This window comes from Monodon monoceros, unplaced genomic scaffold (genome assembly GCF_005190385.1).
Source record: "Monodon monoceros isolate NGI ecotype Baffin Bay Population unplaced genomic scaffold, NGI_Narwhal_1 Super_Scaffold_20, whole genome shotgun sequence".
NCBI classification, from domain to species: Eukaryota; Metazoa; Chordata; class Mammalia; order Artiodactyla; family Monodontidae; genus Monodon; species Monodon monoceros.
The window spans coordinates 45,869,360-45,890,609 of NW_021703777.1; the positions used below are offsets into that span (position 1 = coordinate 45,869,360).

A 21,250-nucleotide genomic window follows, 5' to 3' on the forward strand; every position below is an offset into this window, starting at 1 on the left:
AGATATGCGGGTCGTCTGTGTAACGAATGTTGGGAGCTGGAGTCCAAGAATATCTTGTGGTTCCAGAGTTTGGAAAAGAACAGCGACTTGTCTAACAAGGAAAGGAAATTCATTTCCTAATGTCGGGTCAAAAACATTTGTACCAACTTCTGACACTCTTAAAAAATTTGGTTTGGGGAAGTCTGGCAAGTTATAAAGTTCCTTTGTTAAATTTGCATTTAATTGAACAGAATATACCTTCCAAGTGATAAGTATTTGGAATGGATTTTTATTTTGAGTAGAGTATATCTTCCAAATTATTAGATATCTCTTTCGAAGTATAAGCTCAACAGTCAGGCCCATTTTCCTGGAATTCTTGGACTCCTGCAGTCATTTTTTTCCATTTTTCCTGCATCTTTCATTGGAACTTCATTTGATTGTCCTTGTGTTTCCTGAGAGAAACAAGTCTTATACGAACAGCAGCAACCTGTCTTGTTTTTTAACCTGTACAATAATAATAATGTGCTTCTTTGGCCAACTGAGCAGATTAGGATACATTTCTATAAGATAATGCAATTATAGAAAGAATCCCCAGTTCTTTACTGGATTTTTTGAGAAATGATCAGAGAGAGCAATTTAATTTATTGTCAGATAGCATTAGCTTCTAAAAGATAGGCTAGATGTCTTTGTACTCAAAAAGGTAATTATGAAGATTCTGGTATCTATATGGATTGTTTGAAGCTCGTTGGAAATTCTGCAGAACACAAACTATAACGTGTGTGTGTGTGTGTGTGTGTGTACATATATATATATATATATATAAAAATTTAAAATAGGTCTATGTGTACCTTGCATACAGTGACCCTATAGAAAAGCCTTGCTCCTCAGCTGCTCGTATATGAATTTATTATTCATATTCTCTTACATATGCCACTTATGCCCATGCCAATTATATGCATTTGGTAAGCATGATTTATTCCCTACGACATATTTGGGAAGTCTGGCATTTTGTGCAGTTACTTGTTACTGCAGTGTGAATATGACCTTGGCAATCTGATTCGAAAACGTTTTGAAGAATACTTGAAGTTCCAAAGATTAAACAATCCATTATCACTAAGGTATATTTAAAGTGATCACATATCACTGTTGTTTGGTATGTTTACTTTTCCCTGTTTGCTTAAAATTGGCACTGGGTAAAACAGAAACATTATTTTGAAGTTTGTGTTTCCGACCAAACCCACCCAGCTCATAATTCAACAGTAATAAATAAACCTGTTGGTATTTGCTTGATTTCATGTTCATTTGGAGTTATCACTGTGAAGTTTTGAGTTGTGATAATATAACTGTTTTAAGTACTTTGATGTATGTTTATGTATGTTGATCAACTTCAGCAAAAGGCTGATTGAAATTCTTGTTTACTTTTTTATTTTATATCCTTGCAAATCCATTTTTACTAATAAACATTTTCACATTATGGAGCATGTTAAGATACCAATGTTTTTATTGTATAGCCAATTCAGAATATATCTTAGTTTTTCTGTGAAAATTAGAAGTAATGAAAAAGATTAGGAACAATGTTCAGTACTTTAGGTGATTTTTACCAAAATGTTTACAGTTTTCAGTACTGCAGTAGAACCTAGAAGTAAATAGAGTATTTGGTTGTGCCTGCATGCAACATGTAGTCTATTCTTGAGTAATTTTCCAAGTCAGAGTCATACGATGACTATCAGTGGGTTGGGTTTTTTTCCTTCTTATATCTTTTATGTTACAATATTGATGAATCTCTGTCTCTTATGCCAGAAATATATGAGACTAAAAGTTAGAATCCCAGAGAGTCTGCAGCATAACTCAGCAGTAATGGTTCAGACATTTGTCTTAAAAGTCTTTTTTGACACCACATTGGTGATCCGGTAAAGACTGACAGTAAGGGGAAAAAAGCCATTGTGTATTGGCTGGAATTCCATTCCATTCATATGTCAGCTTCGATATGGTTAAGATTAATTTCGTCTCTAGATTTATCTAAAAATGAAATTTGTGTATCTGTCACTGTTGTGGCGCAGAGCCCTGTGATAGCTCTGCTCTCCTTGCCAGCCACTGCTGCCTTGTGATTTTTTTTTCCCCCTATCTCTTCAAGAAACACATTCTTGTTTACACATACCAATATAAGAGTCGGTATATTGGTATGTTTCATTTGAAAAGTTGCTCAGTCTTGATGGAGACTAAGTAGAAATATAAGCTAAAGTAGAGTATAAATTAATTCACCGACGCCAGGGTTGCAAACTGGCAGCACAGTCTGCCAGTGTGATCTGTTCGTCACACTGTTTTAAAAATATTTGAATTAGTTGCAAAACAATAAATTGACTTCAGGTTTAAAATTGTGTAAATTTCACACAGAAAATCTAGCTTTTCTATTTCTTGGGAAAAACGGGAATATATAACACTACTAAACTACTGCTACTAAATTCTAAAGCCCGCACACTACTGAATTCTCCTGCAGCAGTAATTTGCTGGAATTTAGGAACTGCTGCCATTTAAAAAAAACTGTTCCCGCTGATCCCTTCTGGCAGTCAATAAACGCCTAGTCTATTTCATTCATGAATGTTATCAGCCTGTATCTTGTAGGCATTTGAGTTTGCAACCCCTGCTGTAAAAGTACACAGTCATTTTAGCGTTAACACTATGACAATAGGCTTATTAACATGTTTACTCAGCTGTAGCTTAATCACCTCTTTAGTTGAAAGGTATATATTGCATTGTGGTATTTCTACTTTAAATACTTAGTAGCTCATTTCTTGCAACATATTGACTTCTTGATTAGTAGTATAGTTTTTTAAAAATTGACGTTAGAGAAAGGAAAAGTTAGACCAATATATTTTGTCTTTATGTGGAGCAATTGCTTATCATGTAATTTGAAAAGGAAATTACCTCATATGTATACAAAAGATCCTTCCTTGCTATTTTATTTATCCTTTTTTAATTAGGTGGGTTTAGTGGATTTGGGACACCGTCTACAACAGCAGGTTCTGCATTCAGCTTTTCTGCTCCATCTAACACGGGCACTACTGGTAAGAGGACATCTTTTTTTTTTAATTTTAATTTTACATTTTTTTGGCTGTGTTGGGTCCTCGTTGCTGCGTGCAGGCTTTCTCTGGTTGTAGCGAGCTGGGGTTACTCTTCGTTGCCGTGTGCGGGCTTCTCACTGCGGTGGCTTCTCGTTGCAGAGCACAGGCTCTAGAGCGCGGGCTCAATAGTTGTGGCTTGCGGGCTCTAGAGCGCAGGCTCAGTAGTTGCGGCGCACGGGCTTAGTTGCTCCGCGGCATGTGGGATCTTCCCGGACTAGGGCTCGAACCCGTGTCCCCTGCATTGGCAGGCGGATTCTTAACCACTGTGCCACAAGGGAAGCCCAAGAGGACATCTTATATCATTTGTAGAAGCAAATGAGCTACAAGTCAGCTTTTTTTTTTACCTTAAACAATTTAAATTTTTCATTCAAAGGACTCTTCGGTGGTGCTCAGAACAAAGGTTTTGGATTTGGCACTGGCTTTGGCACAACAGCTGGAACTAGTACTGGTTTAGGTACTGGTTTGGGAACTGGACTTGGATTTGGAGGATTTCATACACAGCAGCAGCAACAAACTAGTAAGTATAAGAGGTTTTCATTTTCAGATATAAAGCCATAACAATGTAGGCGACATTGTTGAGTGCGCTGTTCAAAACACTTTAGTGGATATCTTTTTTTTTTTTGGAGGAATTATAAAGTATTCGAAAAGCTACTTCTTGTGTTTATATATGATGATAGCACCTGGCAAAGAAACAGATTGGCATGATTCTGATTATAAGGCCTCTGTGTTTAGTATCATTCCTTTAAAACTTTTGTTGTTGTTGATAAAAATAACACAAATATAGAAAGTGGCACAGAAGTACAGCTTCGTGAATTGTATATAAGATGAATGCCATTGTAACCACTGCCCATGTCAGGAGGTAGACCCTGGCCAGCCTCTTCAGAAGCCCTCCACGTTTCCCTCCTAGTCACTTCCCCATCAGAGGAAATATAGTTTTGCCTTTTGTGTTGATCACTTCCTTACTTTTCTTTATGGTTTTGTCTTGTATTGTTTAGTTTCATTTGTCTTAAATCTCTGTAAGTTCCCCTTTTAGCTCTTTCTTTTTAATTTATTTTTCAATTTGTTGAAGAAATCAGATCATTTGTCCTGTAGAGGTTGTCAGTCAGAACTTTACTGATTGCATTCCTATTGTATAGTTAGCATATCCCTTTGTGTAGTTAGCATATCCCTTTGTCCTCTGTATTTCTTGTAAATTGGGTTGAATCTAGGGGCTTATTTATGTTGATAGTTCAGTTTTTTGTTTGTTTGCAAGACTACTTTATAGGTAGTGTTGTATTTTTATCAAGAGGCATATAATGTCTGATTCTCTCTATTTTTTGTGATGTTAGCAGCAGCCGTTGGTGATCATTACCTAGATCCATTAATTCATTGGGGGTTGTAAAATGGTATTATTCCAACCGTCTGATTCCGTTGTCATTTATTTGTTGAAATACTTCTATAAAGAGAAACTACCTCATCCACTATTTGGTTGATTCTTTCCCTTTATTCTTAGCTTTCAAAATAAAGAGTTGGTTCCCTATCATTCTCCAAAGGTAACCAATTTTTTTTTTTTTTATGTCAGGAACTCAAGTATTTAAATTATTTGATATTTTTCAGTCCATCGCAGTTTTCCATATTGATGTTTAAATTGTTACATCTTTGGCCAGTGTAAGCTTCTTCAGGTTGATTCCCAGGTCCTTTCAGACAAGTGTAGAATTACTCTTTGATAGCTTCCTTACTAGCTGGTGTGGCAGTATGTTCCAGGGTTATCTTGTATGGATTAATTTATTTAATTGTCACAAGAACTCTATGAAATAGAACTCTTGTTACCTCCATTTTATAGGTGAAGAGAGGTAACTGAGAAAATTGTGACTTTTCCATATATCTTCCAAGATGTAGTATAGGAACATAAATTCAAGTTCCTCGACTTCCTTTGTAATGCTCCTTTTGCTTTTCCATAGTTTGCTACCTCTTAAAATCACTTTTGTTTCATTTTTCTTAGGTAAGTTGATTGATTGGCTGAAATTCACCCTACTCAGTCATTGAAGATTACTAACATATTAAACATGAATTTCAAGAATTATCTAACCAATAGGATGAAGATAATAGAATTATTCTTTCTGGTGTTACAATTATATCTTTCTTACTGTCCTTCTCCAACAATACAAAGTTTGATGGAAATCCAAGTAGTTAAGGAGAAGAAAGGAAAAGTGAAGTTTTTTCTTTGTTTCTTGACGTAAAGTCTCTTCAACTATAAGTTATTATAGTTGTGCTTACTCTTGTTAGGAAAAATGGGAATTTGAATCTGGTGCTGTTCATTTTCAGAATGAAAAGGGCTCATTCTGCTGAGTGTATGTTTTATGTCAGGCGCTGGGTATATAAGGTTGCTCGTAGTCTACAATGAGATAGAATAACAAACATCCAATTAGGTAGAATAATTAACATTCAATTATAAAAAATATGTATGTGTGAAAGCACTAAAATAGACCCATACAAGGTGCTTTGGAATGTAGAGGAAGAGTTGAATCTTAAGGGAATTAGCCAGTTGATAAAGTCAGAAAAGGGTATTCCAGGCAGAGGGAATAACAGTGACAGAGGCACGAATGCATGGCACAGCGTGATGAATTTGGGACCTGCTGTTGAAAGGAGTTTGAGTTTAATCTGCAAAGATTGTGGAGCTTTTGCCTCATTTTTTAAAACTCCTGCTTGTATGAGGTGCTTGCTGTCTGGTTACACCATCTCTGATATGTCTAATCTCTGTTATCTGCTGATTCCTGGACAGTACCTTTTCTTCATTGAACACTTTGGCAGCTGGCTCTGAGTCCTGCTTTTCTTTCCAACTTGTACTATCAATCTGGGTTATTTTAGCATTCACATGGCTATGTACTCAGACGGCCATACCATCTACCTTTTATTCCAAAGACCTTCTCCATTTCACTTTAGCCACAATTCTTACCTTGGACTTTGGCAACATCTGAAACTGTTCTAATTCCATAAACAATCAATAATCTAATTCCAATCATCAATAATAGTGCATAATCAAACATCCCACAACCTATTGCTCTTTTAGCCTGACTTTTCAACCACTTCTAACATAGCTGTTCTTAGACCTCATTAGGATCTTAGAGCACTGACACTTTCTGCTCTTCCATCAGCTCCTTCCTGTCTCACTGTCCTTTCTAATTATCTTAGAGCCCTTGTCCTTCCATTTCAGTCACTCTTGCCAGTATGCTAAACTTCCTTATCCTTGTATCATGTCTGCTGGAAAAAACAACCCCAAGCCTGTGTAAGCCCAACTGTCTGTCTAGATACTGCTTGAGAAAATCATACAGTACAGAAGATTGAATCTCTAAATTCTTAATCACCAACCCAAGTTGGGGCCTCAACATTGCCTGGTAATCCTGTTAAGTTTTTATTTTCAAATTTTTCTCCCACTTTCTGTAAGTTATTTTAAACCTTTATTCTCTTCAAATCTCAAAGTTCTCTGTTCTCACTTTTAGTAGATGGCCTTGACCTCTGCTTCAAAGAGAAAATAGAATCCCTCATTGTAATTCCTTCAGTTGCCCACTACCGAGTCTTATCTACCTACCGCTGTAACCCATCCTTTTCTCTTTTCGCCTGTGCTCTGGATCTCATATCCTCCCACCTTCTGGGGCTCCTTGTGCTGTTGATTATTTTTCCCAGCAGACCCCCACCCCATTCTACCTCTCACCCCCCACCAAAAACAAAGTCTTCAGCTTCTCTGTCCGAGGATTATTCTCATTCACATTTAAACGTCTGAAGTTTCTTTTTTCTAAAAACAGAAACAAAAAAATAAAACTACGTCAATTTCACATCTCACTTCAGTTATCTCTTGCTATCACTCTCTTCTCGCCTTCATAAACTACTTGAAATAGATGTAGAAGAATGGGATCCCCTGCTGCTGTCTTCTGTTACCTCTTAGCCCACACTAATCTGTTTTCTTCTTTCTTTACCCAGTCAAATAGTTATGGTCATTAATCATCTCAAATCCAATGAACATCTACTGTTCTTTAATTGTGAAAAATTCTAATACAAAAATAGTAAAATGACCCCATGTTGCACCAAATAGATTCAACAAAGGTCAGAACTGGCCACATTTGTTTTATCTATATCCTCCTTCCCCCCTCCTTTTTTTTTTGAAAGTATCAGTACTTTAAAGCCAATCCCAAACATGTAATTTCACCCTTACTTTACTGCTTTACTGTGCTTCTCTCTTTAAAAACATGGAGTCATTCCAACTCACAATTACTAATTCCTTGGTATCATCCTTAATCAGATTTCCCCATATGTCTCAGTAAAGTTTTCTTCAGTTGGTTTATTTGAATCATGATCTAAACAAGGTCTCTTAAGCTTCTTTTTAGTATAGAGAATTCCCTGCTTGGGTTTTTTTTTTACCCCACTCATGAATTGTTACAGAAACTGGACCAGTTGTCCTGTGAAGTATCCCCCAGTCTAAATTTGTTTCCTTGTAGAATCATTTGACTTTATGCCCCATATTTCTGGTAAATGAAGTTAGCTTTAGGTACTTTATTAGATTTAAGTTTGACTTTTTGGCATGAATACTTTGCGGGTGGTGCTGTGTGCTTCCTATTGTATCACATTGTGAGGCCATCTCTTTTAGAGATGCAAAGATTGATCAGTGGGTTCAGGTGGTGAGAGCCAGTCTGTCTTGTAAAGTTCCCCATCAGTCTTTAACCTAATGGTTTCATTCATTGATGGTCATTGCCTCAATCAGTTATTTTATTAGGAGTTGCAAAATTAGGAGTTAGTGATTTTCTAGTTCTGCCCTCTCTTCCACACTGAGAGTCTTCTGTAAAAGGAGTTTTTCCTCATCCCCCCTAGACTGCTTGGTCACCCTGAAATGGAATCTGTATAGGAAAGGCAGGATAAATTCTTTCTTTTTAACTGACAGTTTTTGTAAGAAGTGGTTGGTGGCCTGATTATTTCCAGTGGTGTCCAAGGTGTTGAGATTTTTCTGAATTTTTGATTTTTACTTTTAAAAATTATCATTTTGAATGCGTGAGATTTAGTAAATTGAGTGTGTTTGAGTTGGATGTATTCATTATTCTTTTTGATGCTCAAATTGTCACATTTTTGGCCAATGTGAGCCCTCAACTTCAATCATAGTCTGGTCTTTTTTTTCTCTTACCCTATTGTTTAGTACTCCGTATTCCTTTTGCCAGCTCATCTTCCCCTCCTCTTTGACACAGAGATTTTGCACATGCTGTTCTTCTTTGATGCTACCCCATGGCCTGGCTGACTACTTCCTTTAGACCTTAGCTGAAGTTCTTATGGAACAGCCTTCTCTTAACCCTCCTGCCCCAAGCTTGATTAGCTCCCTCATTTAGGACTCTCAGAGCCTCTACTTCGAGGCACTTATCACAACTGTTAATATTTGTTTGATATGCTCAGTTTGTTTAAAGAACCAGTCTTGTTTACCACCATATCCTTAGTGTTTGCCTCTATGTCTGACACTTAAGGGGTACTCAGTAAATATTTGTTGAATGAATGCATGGTGAAATATGCATGTATGTATATGTGTATGATATATAAAACCAGGAGAGACTGTACTGTCAGGAAATCTAAGGGAGAAGAGTTTTTCAAGAAGGATGTGTATTCAGTGAAAGTTGAAGATTTTCTCTGAGGATTGAAGGAATGAATAATCAACAGCATGAGGGCCTGAGAAGGTAGAAAGTTGTGAGAAATCTAATATGCTAAGGCTTTAAAAGCGTCTGTAGGATTTTGTTATTTGAGTTTCTCAAATGCCTTCCAGCTAGTGAGCTCTGAGTAGACTAGTGTGGTTGGAATCTAGTGTGAAGTGTAAATTAGTATAGATAGTTTGTTAATCTTATTTAAAAGTTGAGGAAGATAAAACCTAGGAATTTCTTGTCGGAAGCTACAAAGTGAGCATATAGCAAGCAAATCAGGATTCAAGTCTTCTGGCTTCTAATCCACTTCTCTACCATTTTCGTAAATGCCCATTTGGGAATTAATACTACTCACGTTGAGAGTAACAGCAGCCCCTCTCTAGCCCTGTAGAAGTCCCATTGGCCTTGTGGTACTTGCAGTCTTTAAAGCTGAAAGAAAACTTAAATATCATCTAATATAGTGGTCCTAAAACTCAGGTCATTTTGGTATTCATGATTTTTCTTTTATCTACATACCATTTGTATTATTAGAGAATTTTCTTTAAATCAGTTTACTTTTAAACATTAAATATGTTTATTTTGAAAGGAAAATCCAAACTATTGCTATAAATGGAAAACCAGCATCACTTGCTATAGCTATTGTTTCTTTATAAAGAAACAATAATTGAACTTAAGTCCACAGAAAATATAATAGTGCTAATAAGTTCTAGCTAGATACATTTGCTTTAAGCTCCTAGTCTTAGATTTGTGCTCCCCTTTGTTAAAAAGTGAGATAAGTGATGACACGAGGCATTAAAGGCATACTAGCACCAAACTGAGACTTTAAAAATATATATAATCAGGGCTTCCCTGGTGGCGCAGTGGTTGAGAGTCTGCCTGCCGATGCAGGGGACACGGGTTCGTGCCGCGGAGCGGCTGGGCCCGTGAGCCATGGCCGCTGAGCCTGCGCGTCCGGAGCCTGTGCTCCACAACCGGAGAGGCCACAACAGTGAGAGGCCCGCGTACCGCAAAAAAAAAAAAAAAAAAAATATATATATATATATATATATATATATATATATATATACAATCAGATAATCAAAGAGAAGTTTTTGTCATATGATTTAGTCCATCTGGTGACTCAACTGTTGCTTGACAAGATAATTTCATGTACCAAGGTTATTTACTTATCTAGCACTTTGGAAATACTGATCTGATCTAACAACTCAGCCCTTCTTTTATTGGAGAAATTTTAACACAGAATAAGTAACTTGTCCAAAGTTACACAACCAGCTAAAGCTTTAGCTTAGGATTTGCCCATTTGTTGGTTTTTTTAACTACATATTTCTTTGCACTAAGAGAAGGAAATTGTTTATTAAGCTGATATTGACATAACATTGATATAATGATTCTTTTTGCTTATTTTGTATCCTCCAATTTGTATATATTATACAACTATAACAGTAGTAAAGGTTGTTTAAAAAAACAATTCTGCAACTTCACAGAATTTACCCTTTTTCCGGTGTGGGTCTAATATTAATATCATGGATCTAAATTGTGTTTAATGGAATTAATTGTATTAAGATGATATCAGAAATGCGAGGTTAACACTATAAGGATTGTTCTAGCATATTACTTTCCTATTATTGCCATAACAAAGCATCACAAACTTAGTGACTTAAAACATATTACCTTACAGTTCTGGAGATCAGAAATCCAGAACTAAATTTCACTGAGCTAAAATCAAGGTGTTGATAGGACTGTGTTACTTCTGGAGGCTGTGGGGAGAATCCATCCTCTTGCCTTGTCCAGCTTCTAGAGTCTCCATTTCTTAGCTTATAGCTCCTTCCTCCATCTTCAAAGCCAGCAGCATAGCATCTTCAAATCTCACTTTGACTCTGACCTCCCTCTTCCCTTTTAAAGAGCCCGTATATTATGTTGAACCCACTCTGATAATCCAGGATAATCTCAGTTAATTTAATCACATCTGCAAAGTCCCTTTTGCTGTACAAGGTAACATATTTACAGGTTCTGGGGATTAGGATGTGGATCTCTTGGGGCGGGGGATATTGTGCTTACCATATCTAGGACCTGAATTGATTGATTCTTTTTTTCAAAAACTAATTTTGGGGTTCATTTTTAGCATTAGGTGGTCTCTTCAGCCAGCCTACACAAGCTCCTGCCCAGTCCAACCAACTGATAAACACTGCAAGTGCTCTTTCTGCTCCGACACTACTGGGGGATGAGAGAGATGCTATTTTGGCAAAATGGAATCAACTACAGGCCTTTTGGGGAACAGGAAAAGGATATTTCAACAGTAACATTCCACCAGTGGAATTCACACAAGAAAACCCATTTTGCCGTTTTAAGGTATTAATACTGCTTTTGATCTTCACTTGAAGAGTGTACGAGGAAATGTGATATTTGGGTTAAAATAATACTAAGAAAACAATTGCTTGGTTTTTTAGTACTCCTTGAACATGGTACAGTAACACTTTCGTTTTAAAAGTACAGAAACTATAAAATTGAAGTGATTTCTTAACATATGTGTGATTGAGATGACTAGAATATGACTGAAGGAAGGTGTGACTAGAATGTAATTTATAGCAGGAAAAAATGTTAACGGAGGGGAAATGGTCTGCTTGGCACCTATAAAGGGGAGCCCCAAAACTAGAATTTAGTGGTTTTCATCTAATATTGTCCTGGAAAGTATACCCTAAACAGCATATCAGAGTAACTCTTCTGCTTGGTATGTATACTGTTGTCACTATTATAGCTGACTGCCAAAGCCAGTACTACAACATCATACTATGTTTTCTTTGCTCTGATTCCATGCCTACCAAACAACTTTCTCATTTGAATTTAACTTCTCAGAGATTCTACTTATCAGCCAGTGAGATTTAGGTCAACTTGGTATTTAGGTATTTTTCGTAAAAAATTAACGTATTTCAATCCAGTTTATACGTTAGCCTCTTTTAAGTTTTGTTGGCCTATGTCAGTCTCTTAAACTTAATCAATGTGTACATAGGCTGGTGTTTGGAGTTGCAAAGCTGAGGATCAGACCCTTGAACATGTTTATACAACAGAAAGTGACCAACCTATCTTGTTAGGGAATATCTCTTTATCTCATCACTTTACAAAAAGAAAGTATACCTTTTGAGTGTATATAGTTGAAATTTTAATACTCTTGTGTAGTGACTAAGAGGTATATAGTAGACATAGGTTGAATACAACAATTTAATTTTTTTCTTTCTTTAATTGATATATTAACATACCTATGGTAAAATGCATAATGAACTAATACAGAGTGAATTTAAATTCTTTTTTAAAAATTGCATTATAAGTGGTGACAAAAGAGAAAAAAGGCTTATGTCTAAAAGAGTAATTCTTTAGAAAGGTATAGTTTGTCATTTAATATATGTAAAATACTAACCTGTTTCATAAAGTTTTGTATTACATGAAACCATAAAATAATGTAGACATTGTTTATAGCATTTATAAGTTGACAGTGTTATTATGGTACTTTAAAAGTATTTATTTGGTAAACATTTCTTTATATATCTTTATATAAACTTCGCTTAAGATTCCATGAGTCAGATATATAATAAAGTAAATTACATTTTGGTCCATGACTTTTGCAGTCATTTTTATGGCATGCAGGGTTGTTTCCACAGTGTTCGGAAACACCCAACAATGATGGATATCAAAGTTTTTCAGAGGAGAAAGCTATTTAGTTACTCTGTGGAAGAGGAAATTTTAATTTCTCTCTCTAAGTTTATGTTATTCTTGGGTTAGAAAGTTTCTCTTTATAATTGTGTGACCTCCTAGGGCACAGAGTTATGGATAGAATCATTACATATTCCCTTCATTACCAGACATTAAGCTATTTTCCCTGTTTCAGCAGATGTTAAGCTGTTAATATTAAACACGTGATTTGAGATCTGTACATGTTTTTGATATTCTTTGTTTTGTCATTCCACAGGCAGTAGGTTATAGTTGTATGCCCAATAATAAAGATGAAGATGGGCTAGTGGTTTTAGTTTTCAACAAAAAAGAAACAGATATTCGAAGCCAGCAACAGCAATTGGTAGAATCATTGCATAAAGTTTTGGGAGGAAACCAGACCCTTACTGTAAATGTAGAGGGCATTAAAACATTGCCAGATGATCAGTAAGTATACATTAAATATACTGTATATTTCTGTGTGCCTTGATCCAGAGAGAGTGATCAACAGTGTTTTTGTTGCTAAAGCACAAATTAAATCTCAAAGCAGAATATTTCTCAGCTAGTGATTCTTCAGTATTTATAGAAGCATTTGTTTAAAAGCTTTTTTCTTAATCTTGGGTTTCTTATTAGATGCTAATAATTTCTTAGATTTCTTATTCAGAAGCAGGAGGAAACTTAATTATGGTTGTATGCAAATTAGGGGCCACAAAGACATTGGAATGTTTTAACTGATTACTGTACATGTTCATTCATGGATAAATATGATTAACTTCCCTTGTCCTATGTATAATTATCATGCTTAGTGGCAAGACATTTGCTTTAGGATATCTTGGGTTAGAAGAATTATTGTTATCAGTGAGATATAATAACTGAAATCAGATTTTACTTTTTGGACTAAATTGCAATGAAGCAACTCATAAACTTCAACAGAATCTCCAAAGCACTTCTCAATTCTGGGGGGGAAAAAAGAATAACATTTACATAGGACTTTGTAGCTAAGCATACCTTTTATAGATAATATCTTACTTGCCTACGTCATTTTAACTTTATTTAGCACCCTTTAATTTAGAAGGGTGCTTCTGAATTCAGCTAACACCCTTCTAAAATCACGTGCTGCATTGATATTTGTGGCTGTGAGTTACATGCTCCATATTTTATAACTTGGTTATCTTTCCCCCAGGACAGAAGTTGTCATTTATGTTGTTGAGCGTTCTCCAAATGGTACTTCAAGAAGAGTTCCAGCTACAACACTATATGCCCATTTTGAACAAACCAATATAAAAACACAGTTGCAGCAACTTGGTGTAACCCTTTCTATGACTAGAACAGAACTTTCTCCTGCACAGATCAAACAGCTTTTACAGAATCCTCCTGCTGGTATGTTTCCAGAGTCATGGAGTTGAGGAAATGAAAAATTTAGAAATACATGCTTCCTCTATTTTGGGAGGTGTTGCTTGGTTATTAATATTAATAACACCAGTGTCAGCTTATTGTGTCTGCTTATTTGGGACATAGTTTTGAATGTTTTTATTGTATTCATTCATTTAGTTTTTTCTATTATATAGCTAGTATGTTTGTTAGAAATTTGGGCAATGACGAACTAAAGAAAAATAGTCCATACTCCATCTACCCAAAGACAATGTAATCTTAGTATTTTATTTTTGTCTAGCTTATCTCTTAACTAAGTATTCAAGTAAAACCTGAATGTGTTCTCACCATAAAAGTTTCTAGATTGACTGTGTGATAGATCTTTACCTCTCTTCCATAGAAGTAACTATTATCAATAATTTATTGAGCTTTATTAATACTTTATCTGTAATTTTAATGTAAGCATATGTATACTAAGTCCTTGAAAAAAGTATTCTGCACTATACATTTACTGCAACCTGCCTTTTTACTTATAGTATTTCTTAGTATTTTCCATGTCAGTACATAAAGATAAATCTTATTCTTTTTAAAAGCTGCGTGGAATACTGTGGATGTACCTTACTGAATTTAACCTCTAGGTTAAATTTAACCTCAAAGGTTGTTTCCACCTTTGACTATTATAAACTATGCAACAATTAACATCCTTGTAAATATGTCTTAGAACACATAGGCGTGTATTTTTTTAGAATCTCTGGTACTGAAATTTTTGAGTCAAGATTATGTATACAGTCAGCCCTCTGTATCTGGGAGTTCCACATCTGCAGGTTCTGCATTTGCACATTCAACTAACCACAGCTCCAAAATAGGAGAAAAAAGATTTTAGGAAGTTCCAAAAAACAAAATTTGAATTGCGGCGCCTTGGCAGCTATTTACAAAGCATTTACATTGTATTAGATATTATAAGTAACCTACAAATGATTTAAAGTGTATGGTAGGATGGGTGTCGATTATATGCAAAAACTACGCTATTTTTTACAAGGGACTTGAGCATCCCCAAGGAGTGAGGTGGGCCTGAACCCTATTCTCTGTGGATGCCAGAGGGATGACTGTACTTAACATATTGTTAGAACTGCCAAATGGCTCTCCAGGGGAAGTTCTACCATTTACATTCATAACAGGAATGTGTTACTTTTCCTCATATTTTAAATTTTTCTAATGTTTTCTCATTCTCTATTTTTGCCAACAATGGAGATTATCAGTCTTTAATTTTGCCACTCTGATGGCAAAAAATTAATATTTTCATTTGCATTTCCCTGATTACTACTAAAGTTGACCAGCTTTTTGTATGTTTATTAGTCCCATGTTTATAATTTTTGTGAATTACCTATTCATGTCGTTTGCCCATTTTCTATTAAATTTTTTGTCTTTCTGATTTAGAGGAGCTCTTTCTATATTCTGGAGGTTAATCTATTACCCTATAGGTTATAGATATTTGCTTTCAAGTCACTTTTTTTTTTTTAGCTTTATCCTACAATTTTTTGTTGTTGTGGTCATATTTGACAATCATTTTTCATTACAGCTTCTAGGTTTTGTGTCTTACTTTAGCAGGGCTTTTCCCATACAAATATTATAAAAATGGAAAATAGTTCCTTTTAGAAAAAATATTTCTTCTTTGTGGTAGGTGTTGATCCAATTATCTGGGAACAAGCCAAGGTGGATAACCCTGATTCTGAAAAGTAAGTGTATCTTCATCTTGCTTTCATATAAGAACTAATATTTACTACCAGGGAAGCAAACAGATGCAAGCTGTTAACTATAATTCTTACATTCGAGGTGAGTTTATTTTCCTTTTCATTGCTTTTTAAAGAATGCTGATTATAGTAAAGCAGCATAGTGTGGTGAAAACATTAAAATCTGAGTACTAGTGCCCTAATTATATATTTGCATTTAATAATGCAGTTTTTGACCAAACTGTATTTCCTCATTCGTAAAATAAGGAGGTTAGTAGGTGAAATCTCTGTGGTGTAACATTGTTGATTTCATAGTCATAGATCTGCCTTCGAACCCTAGAAATATAGTGAAATTGCATGAGTGTTATTATGAAAACCTTACCGTGTATTTTGTAATAATAGGTTTAGGTCTGAAAATTGACCACTTGTATTTCTTCAGGTTAATTCCTGTACCAATGGTGGGTTTCAAAGAACTTCTTCGAAGACTGAAGGTTCAAGATCAGATGACTAAGCAGCATCAGACCAGATTAGATGTAAGAATCTATCTTCATTCTCTGGCCCTAGGAGTAGTATAGGGGTTACAGACCTTTCTTTTTACCATGTGTTTTAGTTACTGTTCTGTCTTAGGGGAGATAATACAGTATATACTGCAAATTAGCAATTGTACTTTTATATAACTTCTTTATTATGGAGCCTCCAAAATCATGTAAATCTGATTTGATATATTTTAACAATGAATTTAGAATTGTGGCTTTTTTAATGTAATACAAATTTATTTATTTATTTATTTATTTATTTATTTATTTATGGCTGCATTGGGTCTTCATTGCTGTATGCGGGCTTTCTCTAGTTGCGGCAAGTGGGGCTACTCTTCTTTGCGGTGCACGGTCTTCTCATTGCGGTGGCTTCTCTTGTTGCGGAGCACAGGCTCTAGGTGCACAGGCTTCAGTAGTTGTGGCTCGTGGGCTCTAGAACGCAGGCTCAGTAGCTGTGGCGCACGGACTTAGTTGCTGTACGGCATGTGGTATCTTCCCGGACCAGGGCTTGAACCTGTGTCCCCTGCATCGGCAGGCGCATTCTTAATCACTGTGCCACCAGGGAAGTCCCAGAATTGTTGACTTTAACAGATTAATTAGACTGTTATTTTCAATTCCAGCCAGAGAATGCATATTATTTTATTAAACACTTTTGAAAATGGAGGCTACAATTATGATTATGTTGTCATAGTGTATTATAATTTGTAGGTTAATGAAGCAAATTTAAATTATTGAGTGCTTAAATCTACTTAATATTTTATGACGTAGACTTTTGTAATCAAATGCCTAAAGGTGCTTAGACATCACCTCCATGTTCTCTTATATGGAATTCCTAATTAGATATTCATTTGGACTCTGTTTGAGTAATGTAAAGCTTACTGTTTTATGAAGCAACCCATTTCATTGTCAGCTGTAATTGATACAAGTTCTCTTTCTTACATTGATCCAGAATCTGCCTTGCTATAATTTACACCTGTTTTCTCTGGCATGTTTTGTAGGTAATCACTATGTTCCTATGATAGCCCTACAGATATTTGAACTTCATAATCATTCTTCCTTTTTAGTATTATTTTCTCTGGCTAAAAATTCCAGCATGATTTTTTAATGTGACATGATATCCAGGCCTTAGTATCTTAGGCTGGATACACTGAATTTATTGGCATCACTTTTAAAATGACTTGTCCATAGTACTATAAATGGGGTGTGACCAAAGTTCTTCAAAGTAAAGCCAAAGAAGCTATTATTTCTCTTTATTTTTATCAGTCTTGCTAGAGGTTTGTCAATTTTATTGATCTTTTCAAAGAACAAGTTCTTGGTTTCGCTGATTTTTTTCTTCTTCTGATTTTCTGTTTACAGTTTCATAAATTTTTGCTCTTAACCATTTCCTTTATTCTGTTTGCTTTGGGTTTTTCTCTTCTTTTTTCTAGTTTCTTAAGGTAGCAGCTTAGGTTATTGAGACTTCTGATAAAGGCATTTGATGCTATTAATTGCCTTCTAAGCGCTGCTTTACCTGAATCCCCCAAATTTTCATAATGTTCTATTTGTCATCTTTGATTCATTGAAAATATTTTCTTTTCCCTTGAGTGTTCTATTTGACTATTGGATTTTTTTGACTAATGGATTATTTAGACTTGTTTCATATTCAAGTGTCTGGAGATTTTTCTGTTACTCTGTCGTTATCTAGTCTAATTCTGTTATGGTCAGAGAACTTTGTATGATTTCAATTCTTTTAACTTTGTAAAGGTTTTTTTTTTTAAAATAAATATATTTATTTATTTTGGCTGCATTGGGTCTTTGTTGCTGCACGCGGGCTTTCTCTAGTTGTGGCGAGCGGGGGCTGCTCTTTGTTGTGGTGCGTGGGCTTCTCATTGCGGTGGCTTCTCTTGTTGTGGAGCATGGGCTCTAGGTGCATGGGCTTCAGTAGTTGTGGCTTATGGGCTCTAGAGCACAGGCTCAGTAGTTGTGGCGCATGGGCTTAGTTGTTCCGTGGCATGTGGGATCTTCCAGGACCAGAGCTTGAACCCATGTCCCCTGAATTGGCAGGCAGATTCTTAACCACTGCGCCACCAGGGAAGTCCTTAACTTTGTAAAGGTTTTTAACCCACGTGCGTATGAAAAGAATGTGGATTCTGCTATTCTTGGAGTTTTCTGTTAATGTCAGTGAGATCCATTTGATAAGATTGTTCAGTTTTTCTATATTCATACTGATTTTTCGGTCTACTAGTTCTATTGTAAGAGGAGAGTTGAAGTCTCCAGCTACAATTGTGGATTTGTCTTTTTCTCCTTTCATGTATTTTGAAGGTTTGCTGTTAAGTAGCTAAGTATCTAGGATTGTTACATTTTTTGGCATATATACTTTTTATTTTTCCATAATGTTCCTCTTTATCCCTGGGAATCCTCTTTGCTCGGAAGTCTACTTTCTCTGATATTAACATAAAGCCACTCCAGCTTTCTTTTGATTAGTGTTTGTATGGTATGTCTTTCTCCATCCTTTTACTTTTAACCTACGTTTATCATATTTGAAGTACATTTTCTGTAGACAGCATAAAATTTAGATTTAGACCTACAATCTTATTGTTAACTTTTCACTCTATTTTTCCTCTTTTTTGCATTCTTCTGGGTTATTTGGACATTTTTTAGTATTGTTTTTAATTTATTGTCATTTCAACTATCAGTTTTTTTAGTGGTTGCTCGAGGGCAGTAGTTCTCATTGGGGGTTGTGGTGGTGGTGATTTTGTCCCCCAGGGCACATTTGGCAGTATCTGGAGACTTCTTTGGTTGTTACAGCTGGGGGGTTGGGGGGATGCTACAAGCATCTAGTGGGTAGAAGCCAGGATTCTGATAAGTATCCTACAGTGTACAGAACAGCAGCACTCCAACAAAGAATTATCTGGCCCGAATTAATAGTGTTAAAACTGAGAAACTCTTTTCTAGATACCATAATGTATTTCCTTGCACTAGAGCTAGAGCTGGGTTTCAACACAGCCCAAAACTTCCAGGTTTTGGGCTGTGTTGAAACCAAACTTGGGGGGCTGCCAGAGAGGAAAATAATGGTAAACTCACCACTAGTTCAGTGATACTTCAAATTCGTGTCTTCTTTCTCCTGCCACTTTTCATTTTTCAGAGTCCTCAGGTAGTTGCCCATGCATTATGTTCATTTTACGGCTGTCTTCAACAGGAGAGATAGAATGGCATGTACCTAGTCTATCTTGTCCAGTTTTTCTATTGGGCATCATGTCTTTTCTTTTTGAATTTCAGGAGTTCATCATTTATTATAGATTTTAACCCCTAGTCTGTTTATAACATTTTAAATATCTCCTACTTTTCTCATCTCTCTGTTAACTCTGTCTTTAGTGTCCATAGTTGAACAGCAAACCCTTATTTTGTTATTGATTTACAATGCTCTGTTAATTTCTACTATACAGCAAAGTAATTCAGTTTTACATATATATATACATTGTTTTTCATATTCTTTTGCATTATGGTATATCACAGGATATTGAATATAGTTCCCTGTGCTGTACAGTAGGATCTTGTTGTTTATGAAAACCTTAATTTTAATGTAATGATATCCATTGGTTTGTTTTGGCCTTGTGTTTTCTTTTTTGGGAATTTGCTTAAGAAATCATTCCTCACCTAAGGTCTTAGAGTCTCCTACATTTTTTTTTCTGATTTTAGACTTTAACCTTTCCCATTTGAGTCGTGTGTCCTCGTGGAGTTCACTTTATATATACTAAGTGATATGAACCCAACTTTCTCTAAATAGTGGGTCAGTTTTTCCAATGTCATTCACAAAAAAACTATTTTCCTCAGTGATTTATCAAAGCATTTATCAAACCAAGTTCCCATATATATGTGATGTAGTCTGTTCTTAAATCAGTTACACATTTTTTTACTCTTATGGCTTTGTAGTATATCTTAAATATATGTGGTAGAGTGCATCTCCAATCTTCATTCTTTTCACATTTTTAAGCTCTTTATGGATCTTCATTCTTCTATAACAGTTTTAGAATGAGTTTGTCAAAATGCTAGAATTTTAGTTGGAATTGCATTAAATATATAATTTGTAGATAATTAAATCTTAATAATATTATTCCATTATGAACATGTTGTTTCTTTACTCATTGAGGTCTCTTGTGTTCTTTGTAACAGTTTTTAAAATAACCTCTTTAAAAATCATAGGCATTTTTTCTTGGTTAATTCCTAGACTGTTTTAGTGTTTGTCAATAAATACTGGGAGTGGTAACATTTCTTTTATTCTTAGTATTGCTGGTATAGAAGAATAATTACTCTTTTTGTCTAGAAGCCCTGCCGACTTTTCAAAACTGAGATGGGGAGGGTGCCTGGGTTACATAATATAAAATATGGTCACCTAATTTTGTCCCTTCAACATGGCCTGGCATTGGAAAGTTTCCTTAAAAGGTGACATGTGTAGGTAGACATGCTAAAATATGTCTTGTACAATCTTCTTACCCTCTTACTTATAACATCTCAATATAAGCCAGTGTCATAGAATAATTATGATAGGAACAATAATGGGGTTAATTTTGATTGGGAAGCTATAATTAAATAGGATTTTAACTCACTCTGTAAGGTTAAGACTTTCATAAGGTGGAACAGTAGGATTTCAGGCTACGGAAAGAGCAAATCAAAGATCCAGAGACATAAAAATGTCTTCAGTTGTGTGATATCCTTCCTTTTCCCCTCCACTGTGAGCATATCCCTCCATAATATTCCTTTACAATTGATATTGGACTATATACTACATTTTAGGCCCCTCCTGCATGTCACTTTATAGATCTTAACTTTTTCCATTAATGGTCTGGTTGTTGGCTCTGTTCTACAGTATTACTTCAAGTTCCTTAATTATTTCTGAAGTGTGTTATTTATTTATTTATTTATTTATTTTTGCAGTACGCGGGCCTCTCACTGTTGTGGCCTCTCCCGTTGCGGAGCACAGGCTCCGGACGCGCAGGCTCAGTGGCCATGGCTCACGGGCCCAGCCGCTCTGTGGCATGTGGGATCTTCCCGGACCGGGGCACAAACCCGCGTCCCCTGTGTCGGCAGGCGGACTCTCAACCACTGTGCCACCAGGGAAGCCCAAGAAGTATATTATTTTTCTATACACTTTGCCTCATCACTAAATTTTCTGGAGCTCTAAA

At 35.7% G+C, this 21,250-nt stretch overlaps 1 protein-coding gene across 1 annotated transcript in view; it reads left to right on the forward strand.

Annotated features, from left to right (window-relative positions):
• NUP54 (nucleoporin 54) overlaps positions 1-21,250 on the forward strand; it is a 30,521-nt gene that overhangs the window by 1,046 nt on the left and 8,225 nt on the right. The window contains exons 2-8 of the mRNA XM_029236085.1: positions 2,961-3,044; positions 3,475-3,618; positions 10,872-11,098; positions 12,711-12,898; positions 13,635-13,831; positions 15,504-15,558; positions 15,992-16,085. Coding sequence (XP_029091918.1) covers positions 2,961-3,044; positions 3,475-3,618; positions 10,872-11,098; positions 12,711-12,898; positions 13,635-13,831; positions 15,504-15,558; positions 15,992-16,085 — 989 coding nt within the window. The remainder of the gene's footprint in view (positions 1-2,960; positions 3,045-3,474; positions 3,619-10,871; positions 11,099-12,710; positions 12,899-13,634; positions 13,832-15,503; positions 15,559-15,991; positions 16,086-21,250) is intronic.